Consider the following 11,577-nt stretch of genomic DNA (forward strand, 5'->3'; position numbering starts at 1 on the left):
GTGTGTGTGTGTGTGTGTGTGTATGTGTGTGTGTGTGTACACAAACGGCAAACACAACAGTTCGTGAAAGAGATGGTGCACAGTGTTTGCCCTGTATTTTCCAAATTGTAGGCGATAATAATACATAATTCCTCACTGGAGTCTGTTTGCACTCATTTAAACAAGCCCATGGCGTTGACATAAATCAGTGTCCGCACGCTCAAGACGCTGTATGTGTGAAGCTCGTGTACTACCTGCATGTGTGTGTGTGTGTGTTTATGCGCGCACTGCGGGTTTGACGATAGACAGGTCTGAGTTGATTTCACCGTAAAGGTTAGGAACCGTGAAATATCATAGAGGTGCTGGAGCGGCTTTCCTCTCCAAATTATGGTCGAATGCGTGCTGTATGGTCGCGGTGGCTGGGGGGAAACGCCTTGGCAGCGCATAAAGGGCTCAGTGTGCGGCTGAAATGACCGTGCGACTCCTGAAAATAAACAGGAATCAAATGGAGTGATTGATCGAATGAATTAACTTAAGCAGCAAGTCGTCGTCCCCCCCCCACACCCCCACACCCCTCTCTCTCTCTCTCTCTCTCTCTCTCTCTCTCTCTCTCACACACACACACGCACGCACGCACGCACGCACACATACACACACGCTGCCACTCGGGAGCAAGGCCTTGTGGAAAAATAGAGACACTTGTTGCTGGTTGCTCAAGTGCTCAGTCCACCTGCAATTTGCGCGCAAGTTTCTTCCACAGAAGTGCGGTGTATGTGTGTGTGTGTGTATGTGTGTGTGTGTGTGTGTGTGTGTGTTTGCGTGGGGGCGGGGTGCTAGGTTACTTAGATTATCATAGCCTACACTCGAGTATAGAGCGTTTATTCACACCATAGTAATTCCAGAGCTTTTAATTTGAGGTCCTCTGTGCTCAGGAAAGTGTTTCGCTTTTGACAGGGATGCGGTGGAGGGTAAACCTCTAAAATTCAGCTTGCCATATAGGCCTTCTATTAAGTGTGGTGTAGGCCTATTGGCCAGTCCAGTCCTCCACTGCTGACATGATGCAGGTTCTTCGCTGACCACAGATTAAAATCTGTAATAAAGGCGCATTTTCTGTGCGCATTTTCTTGACTCGTTTAATTGTTTATTTGTGACTTGTTTATTTAGTTTGCCAGGAAGACTGTAGGTAGCTGGGCCTAGTTAGTTAGGTACTTGATTAATTCTTCATTTAAAGGCCTAATATAACCCATGAAAAGGGAAGGGAGGAAAGATGGATCATCCTGCCTTCAGGAGCAGCCAACCCACCTTAATTTAAAAAAAAAAAAAAAAAAAAACAACGATTCTCTCGCTCAATTCAGAATTCATGGTCCCATAATTACAAGGTGTTTCACAGACTTTTCCATGCATATCGGCAAGAATGAAATTATTAACAATTTCTGTCATGAAAATTGTGAAAACGTGCGATTTATAGCTATCATTTCATTTAAATATTTAAATCGACTCAAAAATATCTTATAATTACATCGTCGGTCTAAAAATATTGAACAAGTGCCTTAAAACCCTCTCAGTAGAACTCTACATTTTTAGTAGCCTCTAGGCTGGCTTGTAGGATCAAAGCCGCCGTCCTGAACTGCACTCAAATCAAACTTGCCTATTTCCAAACAGACTCAAAAATCGATGCTTTTATGGTTGATTTTTGTTAATGTTGGTGTTTGTTTTGATGGTCACTTGAGATGATACTTTACCGACCTGTGAAAGCGGAGTTTGGGGTGGCCTATTTAGAGCCTAGAGGAAAGTGTGTCTCCAAAAAGGAAAAGGACATGTGTTCTTCGAAACTGTGTCAGTGCGTCACAAGTCCAATGTGACCAACCTGCTGGCCGGTCTATGGGCCCCCTGGAAATGAAGACACCGCCCCTACACACACACACACACACACACACACACACACACACACACACACCCTCACTCTCACCCCTCCCTGATGCCGCTCTGTTCAGTTTAGTGAAATCTCCTCCTTGCTCTAGGATAGCCCCGGCCTCTGGGGTAACAAGATAGATGTAAACAACCAATTATTGGATAGGCTCTCATTCATATCCCCTTAACCGGTATAGACACAGAGGTTCTGGCTTTAATAATCTCTCCCACCCCCCTCTCGCTCTCTCTCAGTCCAACATTTGGATGTCTGAAAGAATGTTACTCATCAACCGACCCCTTGTTGCGCTTGTCTCAGGTCGGTGTAGATAGCAGTCTTATAGAATAAAAGCCATGTCCCTATATCCTGCAACCCCCACCACAACACACACACACACACACACACACACACACACACACACACACACACACATACATGCACACACGCCTAAACACACATCTTGCAATAATCAGCTCAATTAGTGGAGGTCGTGGTGGAGAGCGGCCGAGGTGAGCGGTGGGAGGTTGTGAAAATAGGGGGTTGGCTATTAGGGGAAACGCGATCTCCATTCATCAGGGGCCGTAATAATCACCGTTTCAGACCCGAGGCCCTCTGATCAAACTGATCCGTGGAAACAAGTGGTTTACAAACACTGTCAAGGGCCAGACATGGGACCCTGATTCGCCCTGTCACTGCTGGCGCACGCACCCGGTTGACGGGCACTTGGGGTTTAGACCACGAACGACCCTGTACGACCACCTAACGAAGAAGGTTTGCCTTTATATTTATGTTGCAATTGCATGTTGTATACATTTAGCGCTCTGTATTCGTTATAGTGTTATATATATCCACCCCTCTCCTGGTGCAGCAAGGACCCCCATTTTCCCCACGGGGATCATTAAACTTTCCAGTCTAATCTGATCTAATCTAATCTACAATTTACATTTTACGCATGACGTGTTTACCCAGGAGCCATGAGGAGTGGCGGTAGCAGGTAAGGAAGATTGGTGTCTTGCTCAAGGGCACGTGGGCGGAACTGCGCCGCGAGCTTGTCCCTGGAATTGAACCTGGATCATCCGGATATGCGACAGTCGCTCCAGCCAGAGGTTATCCCCACTTTTCTCATGTCAAGGATGCAATTACACCGCAGACACCCGGCCATTTGATAACATTTTGTCCCTAGGGACCTTATCTGAGGAGATTTTTATGGTTAGCCATTATTTAGAATAAAGCCTGATCATATGGGGCAGCTGAGGAGAGAGAAACCCACCTGACCTGTGTTCCAGACAATCATTACCATGCATTATCTCATTTGCGTAATTTCTAGTAAAAGGGACATGGAAATGAAGCTTTTTCTCATTTGCCGTAGACCCCGGGATCCACCACCAGGGACTCCTAGGGGTCCGCGGACCCAATTTTGGTAGCAGCTGCCCTCCCTTCGGCCCCAGTAGTCCGACTGACTGCGGACCCTGTCAGTAAGGAGTGAATTAGGCTCATAGGCCTCCACGTAACCGCTGCTGACAGGGACGCAGAGCATCAGTCTGTGCGGAGACTACGAGCTCAGCCTTACAAGGCCAAGCACTTGACCTCAAGAAAAGAATAAAGAAAGAGTGCACTGTGCAAGCCTTAAAAAAAAACTTTTTCCACTTTAACGGCCTGGTTTTCAAAGGGTATTTTCAGAGTGCGAAATCGCATAGATAAATCAAGAGACTTTGCAACGCGCAAGTGAAAGGTGGGCTATTTGATATAAAACGGAAAAGTGAGCCCACGGAGGCGATAAATAACCCTATGGAAAATACTAAAACCAACGTGAGGGTGTAATTGCAGCACCTCTTTGACCAATGGGAGAGATTCGTGTATGTTTTTGGTTCAATTAAGAAGCATTAAGGTGTTTGTGTAAGATGGCTGAAGACGATAAGTTTATCTGAAATCAGTTTAAAACGGCACGTCTGTCAAACAGTGTTTACATGCGCTTATTTTCACTTATCTTTTTTGCTTACTATGCTTAAACTTTCTAGAAACTCTTATGAGGTGGCAAAGTCGAAAAGAAAGCAATCTGCATGCCATTCAGATAGTATTTAATAATATCACATTTAAGCCTACTGCAATAAAATAATTAAATATATATATATTTTTTGCTGCTGTGCATTAATCTTATTCTTCCTGTAGGGTACTATTCCAGGTCTTATAGCTTGTCTTTTTTTTTTTTTTTTTTTTTTTTTTTTTGTAAATATGAGAATATTATCCTACGGCTAATACTTGATTTCTTTCTGTAATAATGGATATGCGGGTTTTCCCCCCACATGAACTCTATGCATATAGGCTATGTACTATAAGGTTAAATCGCTTCCTTGTTTTTCTCGCTATCCATTTCAGGCAAGCCCCGGTCCCCTGACGATTACCATCAGTCAGGTTAATGCAGTAATACTCTCTGAGAACTGCGCTTCAGGCGAAACCCAAGTCAATTTATTAAACAGAGGGAAAACACAATACGGAAACAGGGATCAGGGTCTTCTTACAAGACTGCTCAGCTCTTGTGATAAAATAACTTCATAATTAGGCTACACTAATAATTCCTGTTCAAACAGCGCGTCTAATATGAAATAGCCTGTCTTACAGGGTGCATAGCGAAGATATACATAGGTTAAAAGAAGAAGAAAAAAAAAGTTACAGATTGTCTTCGATTTAGTGCAAGCTTGAACCTGCAAGTAACAGTCACACCAACCTTAACAGTATGACAAACTTTTATTTACATGTTGCGGAGAGATTTTTATGAATTTATGTAACTACTGGTTTTGTATGTGTTGGTACAATATTTATTTTAGATCGACATAATTCCACTTAAAATGAAAATATGGGGCTAACTGAAAATATTGTCGTCTATGAATTATTATACCCAATGGAACCACAGCACGCTGAACCACAACAGCACGGATAATAATAATAATAATGATAATGATAATAATAATGATAATATAATAATAATAACAACAATAATAATAATCATATAAAATGAAGCAACAACAAAACATGAGAAAGTTTTTATTTATATGCGTCATCAAAAGCTATACTCCGGTCCCCCACCCCAGCCTCCTCCTTTCATTCAATAAGCGTGCCCCAAAACTGTAATCTGCCTGGGCTTTTTTGTGGTCCAGAGGTGATATTAAGTTATGGAGAAGAGATGAAAGCTGCTGGGACAGCTCTTCTGGAGGAGAAAGAAAAACAGCAGATGTGTAAGTCCGTGCGTGTGTGGTTTGAGACCCTCTCCGGTGATGTGATTGTGAGCGCGCGTGCGTGTGTGCAGCTGACGATAGCAGCTCTAATGAACAGGTCCCATGGTGAGGCGATAGAAATCTACCAACTGGTCAATCCTTGGCCCCAGTAGTCAATAAGAGACATGCCCGTCCACATGACACACTCCTCACCTGCCTGCAGTCTCAGCAAATCAAATAACGCGCAACCGCAAATTACCCTTCATTTGTGTGTTTTTATGGCCATTATGCTGTTGCCCTTTGCTTGTGGAATGAACTTGACTCCAGCAAGGACAGAGGAGTCACTCCCCATCTCCTCTCATGGGCTGCAAACTCCTGATTCCAACAAGTACTTCGCATCACTTTCTCCCCAATGGATCATAAGCCCTCTTTTCTCACTTTAACTGCTCTCTAAAAATCCCTTCTGTTTCTTTCCCCAGCACTTTTCTCTTATGATCATATGGTGACAAGATAAATGGCACCTTTGTACCTCTTATCTCCCTGCTTGTAACTGTGCTGATCTATGACTTCAGGCTTCTCCACCGTTGCATCAATTTTAAGTTGCCTCAGCTACATGGATAAAATGTAAATGTAAACTTTGTCTCACCGTGTGCAGCTGGATGCCGTTTCTCTCCTCCGCTGTTGCCCGGTAGACTCTCCTTTCCTCTCCTCTCCTCTCCGTCCGTCAGGCTCCACAACACACACCTCATTTCACCATTAGGTCGAATACACACACACACACACACACACACACACTCAGACACACACCTTTAGCTTGCTTCCCATTCTCTGCAATCAGGCTGCGTGACTGCCTTAAGCGACACTCTCAATGATACCAGTATATTGTTAGTTTGTTAGATTGATGGCATTACTCGGGATTATGTTCTGGATCGGGGGCACCTTATTATAAAAATTCAATGATACAGTTTAAAAGAGCAGTACATGTATGCAGCAAAAGTGGAATTCTCTTTAGGGATATCAAAAGAATATTTTAGTTACACTATATTGGATTAATACATTTCATGAAGTTGCCTATGTCAATATAAACTCGTTAGAGTGTTAGTCACATTTTTAATCCCTAGGGGAAAATAACAGGAATCACAGAGTGCACAACTGTTTAAATAAATCAAGTTGAACTGCCGTATATAGCCTTGTCTCTCTATATATTTCAACAAGCCCATAAGTCTTATTTGTAAATCTAATCCTTGTTTTTCTTATTTCCAAGAGGCGCATTTGTAGATATTATTATATGAATGTATATATTGCCACATATTTTCAGTTAGGTTTGGCTGGCGTTTCAACCCATACACAAATATACACAAACGACACTTTTAGCTCAAATTTATCAACAGCAAACAGCAAGCCCACCTTACCAAAATTTTATTTGCATAATAGGGCTTACCACTATTTAAGTCAGGTGTGTAAATCTTTATGATAGTGATAGCAGTCAGTACTTAACTGATTCAAATCAAATAATTTAAAGACCTTTAAGGGGGAAATCTTGAATTAATGTAGTTTCTGAAATTAATTGTTTTTGCTCATATTGGTGTTTTTGCACGATAATAATAATACAATCGACTGAAAGTCATAGTTTTCAGCATTTTATTTACGGCAAAACACCACTGGTCCTTGGGAGATTCAAGTCATTTCACCTGTATATTATGACAGACTTAACTAATATTAAACTTGCAGGCGTTGCGGACAGCTTGAGTGATTTGTGAGCGGTGTCCGGCGCCGGGCTGGATACATAAAGATACATGCAGTTTTTGTGTTCTGCAGAAAAGCTGCGTGCGCTCTGGCGCCATCCTTCCTCTGGCTGCGGGATCAGCGCTCCTCTCCACCTCCAGCCTCCCCAGCTCTGCGCTCCTTGGCTGCCTGAGGTGTCTGTCAAAATAAAGCGAAAGAAAAAAAAACTGTTTTAGACGAAAAATCTGAGCAATATTTCTATTGGTAGGCGGGCTGGTCGTGAAGGGAACAATCGGATTGACTTTGCCAGGGAGCCACCTCAAAGCATATCAGGTTGCTTTGAGTGACAGCGTAGCCATGGCAAATAATTTGACTAGAACTATTGTCTTATCCTCGCCATCCCCGGGTCAGATAACCGACCAATCAGAGTTCATATAATCGCTTGTCTTGCCAGCTTAGAATAATATTATTAAAACGAGCCAGCGAGCCTGGTCTCCGGGAGTAGGTTATGTTGAAACGGCATAGAAAAGGTGGAAGGAGGACGGTGGAAGGAGTAACAACTTTTCTCTCTTTCTCACCAACTTTACGAGGAATTGTCGCCTTGGGTTTTGAATGGCTGAATGGACTTGAGTTTATTCCACATTACGCAGCTGGATATTAACCACCATTTGTCAGTTTTGAGTTTTAGACTGCTCGTTTTGGGGACCTTTTCTCGCCCATGGACTTAACGCGTTTTGGTTTAATGTGAGAAAGAGAGGGAGAGAGCGAGAGAGAGAGAGAGTGAGGGGAAACGTGGAAGTAAGGCACAATATAATCTGTTTTGGTTGACGTTGTAGCCATGTCCATGCTTCCGACGTTTGGTTTTACGCAGGAGCAAGTGGCTTGTGTCTGTGAGGTCCTCCAGCAAGGGGGGAACATCGAGCGGCTGGGACGCTTCCTCTGGTCTCTCCCGGCCTGTGAGCACCTCCACAAAAACGAGAGCGTACTCAAAGCGAAAGCCGTGGTCGCCTTCCACCGGGGAAACTTCCGAGAGCTCTACAAGATCTTGGAGAGCCACCAGTTTTCGCCGCACAACCACCCGAAGCTGCAGCAGCTGTGGCTCAAGGCGCACTACATCGAGGCGGAGAAGCTGAGAGGCCGCCCGCTCGGCGCCGTGGGGAAGTACCGCGTCCGGAGAAAGTTCCCCCTGCCCCGCTCCATTTGGGACGGAGAGGAGACCAGCTACTGCTTCAAAGAGAAGAGCAGAAGCGTCCTGCGGGAGTGGTACACCCACAACCCCTATCCATCCCCGCGGGAGAAAAGAGAGCTGGCCGAGGCCACAGGACTCACCACCACGCAGGTCAGCAACTGGTTCAAAAACCGACGGCAGAGAGACCGGGCAGCGGAGGCAAAAGAAAGGTAGGAGTGTGTGATAAAATATCCACGGGAGTCAGTTTGGTGAGGATATAGACATTTGCCACAGGGCTGCCTGATCAAAGTTTGTCCACAATTTGCTTTTGTACTTTTCATCTTTAAAATTAAAGTTAGCACCAAGGAAAAATAAGCTATTTAACATATTTAAAACAAGCCCACAATCGGAGCATAAATAACCAATATTCCGTCTAAATCTGGTGACCGAGACCTAATTACACTCACTATATAATAATACATAGTCTGTCCTTATTAATTGCCATTCTTGCCCACCGAAATTTAATACATAAACAGGCTTTGCCAAATGAAATTAGACGCACAGTGTGTGCTGTGCTTTAAGGCTCAGTGTGTTTGCATCCTGTTACCATCGCTGTTGTTGTTGTTTTGGTTTTATGTTTGTGATAATTGTCCTGGCCTCGCATAAAGCTTGAAACGCTGAAAATTAAAGGCTCGTTGTAAGGTAAATTACAAGGCTATAAAACTTGCCTTTACCCCACTTTTACCTTATTGTAATAATACATATTATAACATAAAATTGAGACTTGGACTTGGACATTAACATCAGGAAAAGTTTCTCCTCTCTTTTTTCTTAGCTTATATAGTGCTTTTAAAGTAAACCTTCACTTTGGGGGCTGTGGCCCACGCTCCAAGTCCACTTTGGTACTAGGTAGATTGTGTAGATGTATAAATCTAAAAAATAAACCCATTGGTCTATCTGTGAAAATGTTCTAAATTTTATTTTGCGGTTTAATTGATGTGGTTGCTTGCATGGCTCCATACCGGCGCAGCTCTTTTGACATTTCATTAGCAGTCGTTTGTACATTTCAAAGTTTGGAAATTACACAGGCAGGCGTGCAGGGAGGGTTGGAAGACGTCTGTAGTCAGGTGTTAGCTGGGTTGGTGTCTTCTTTCACCCTCTAGCCACTAATTCGGGCTGAAAGCTCCACGTAAATCATGTCTTCCCACTGGAAAAAGCCTTAGTCACCACTGCAAAGTTATGACCTATGCCATACTCAACATGCACCGCTTCAGCAATCATTAGTCCACTCATTCATGTAGGCATAGTGAAAGATCGAGAGCTATATACGATATTCTTGATATAGGTCTTGACTTACATACGCTGCACTCGTAAAAATTAATTTGTAATGCTAAAACATATTATTTGTCCTATATATAAAACATACATAACACCTTATTTAAAATAATTGAAAAGTTATTGTCATCTGCTGCCAAAGGCGTTTAATTAGGCTTAGACCTATCTGTATTTTAGGGACCTGAGAAACTACCATTAATAATTTCACCGAGCCTATTAATGACTAACAGTTTGCACTTTTGCGCGTGCACGCACGAATGCATCACTGATTTGTCCATTAATAAATCATTGCACTTTTATACATTAATGATGCTTTTTAGCCTTATAGTAATTACAGTGTAATTAATATCCCAGCGCACGCTGACATGGACGATACTATTTTTGCTTACGTGTGTGTGTGTGTGTGTGTGTGTGTGTGTGTGTGTGTTGGTGAGTGAGTTGGAAGAGTGTCATTTGTTTTGCAACTGTCTTAATAAAGAGAAATAAATGATGATGATTGATGAATCTTGTAGAAACTGCTGTTGTATTTGTTTCATTTCACGATGATTAATCATATACTGTCTTCTTATTTTTTGTCCCAGACTTAAATCATACATGACTTTGTAAAAGTCTTGTCAACATGCATGATAAATATCGGACACAATTTTAAAAATGAGCCATAATTTCTATTATTAAGGGTGCATTATATAATTAAATTAGTTTGTGTCTCTTCTCATATCAGGCTGTCAAGTGACTGTGTTTTGCTTTATGTTCGCAGAGAAAACAATGAGAACTCCAACACCAATAGTCACAACCCATTGACTTCTTCCATGAATGGAAATAAAACTATATTGGGTAGCTCGGACGACGACAAAACGCCCTCAGGGACACCGGATCACACGTCTCCGAGCCCGGCTCTGCTCCTCGGCTCAAACTCCGGTTTACCGTCCCTGCACGGCCTTGCGCCCCCGCCGGGACCCAGCGCCATCCCGGTCCCCAGCGGCGGAGACTCGGTGCACCATCACCACTCATTGCACCACGACACCATACTGAACCCTATGTCTTCTAATCTGGTGGACCTTGGCTCTTAAAAATCGGCACAGAAAGGGGGACGGAGAGCACCGTTTTTGGAGAAGTAATTTTCTACATGTGGAGGCGTGAGACAAGCTTCAAGCACTTGCGGCAAGGTGCAAGGCAGACAGACTGGAACAATGCAGAAAAGATCCATCTCAACAAATCGCTTTGCCTAGTTTTATATTCACTCTTAAATTTTTTCTTTGACTTTTTTTGTAAGAAGTAGAGGAAAAATCTGCCAGTGGGTGAGATAATTCCAGTTGTTTCCAATTTAAATCCCACAGATTTCCCAGAAAGTGTTTGGGGGGTTTAAAAAAGGCAGAATAAGACAGATCCCCCAACTCGACTCAAAAAAGTTACAGCAAAACTCACGAGGCATGTTTATTCTCATTCAAAACAAAACAAACAAACAACAAACCATCTCATCCCATTCACAGATTTTTCACTTTCATTTGTTTCAAGAAAAATAAGATTTTAAGACTCAGTAGTAAATAGACATCACATTCGATTAAATGATTTGCTGAAATGGATTTTTTAATGCAGTGTATGTGGTGTATGCACACACACACACACACACACACACACACACACACACACACACATACACACACACACACACACAGGCCTATATCTACACACACACGAACACACGCAGACATGCACAAACACGCACTCACACGCGCACGCACGCACACACACACACACACACAGAGAGAGAGAGAGAGAGAGAGAGAGTGAGAGAGAGAGAGTGAGGCGGATTTAGGACGTTATAGGTAAAAGAAAAAAATATTTTACCGGAATGTAATAACGTAACATGTTATATTGTTGAAAACAATAACAATAAAATGTCTTAATTCTTGTTACTATTAACGTTGTTATTTTAGGGGTTTAGATATATCAACAGACTCTAGGCACCGAGTTAAAGGTACCCCATCGCTTCGTTTACATAGGGTTTTCCAAGAGAGCCATAAGCAGTTTATTTTGTTTTGTTATTTTTTGGGGGGGGTATCATATCTTCAAGTGTCTTATATACCAAGAGCCGTCTGTGATACGATGAAATATCTTAATCTCTTGACATTATTATTATTTGCATTTTTCATTTTGGAAAGAGACTGCATGTAAACTTTGCGATAAATAATGAAACAAATAAATCGATTCACCTATAGTTTCATATACCCTTTACAATAAAAAGAAAA

The 11,577-nt window shown here is 42.6% G+C and overlaps 1 protein-coding gene across 1 annotated transcript; it reads left to right on the plus strand.

Annotated features, from left to right (window-relative positions):
* The first annotated feature begins 7,342 nt into the window (after window positions 1-7,342).
* On the plus strand, window positions 7,343-10,941 carry six2a (SIX homeobox 2a). The gene is made up of 2 exons (XM_030070655.1): window positions 7,343-8,223; window positions 10,086-10,941. Exons 1-2 carry the CDS (start codon window positions 7,664-7,666, stop codon window positions 10,396-10,398), a joined length of 873 nt encoding a protein of 290 aa, XP_029926515.1. The 5' UTR covers window positions 7,343-7,663; the 3' UTR covers window positions 10,399-10,941.
* Window positions 10,942-11,577: the final 636 nt, after the last annotated feature.

Source organism: Myripristis murdjan, chromosome 15, assembly GCF_902150065.1.
Source record: "Myripristis murdjan chromosome 15, fMyrMur1.1, whole genome shotgun sequence".
Classification (NCBI taxonomy): Eukaryota; Metazoa; Chordata; class Actinopteri; order Holocentriformes; family Holocentridae; genus Myripristis; species Myripristis murdjan.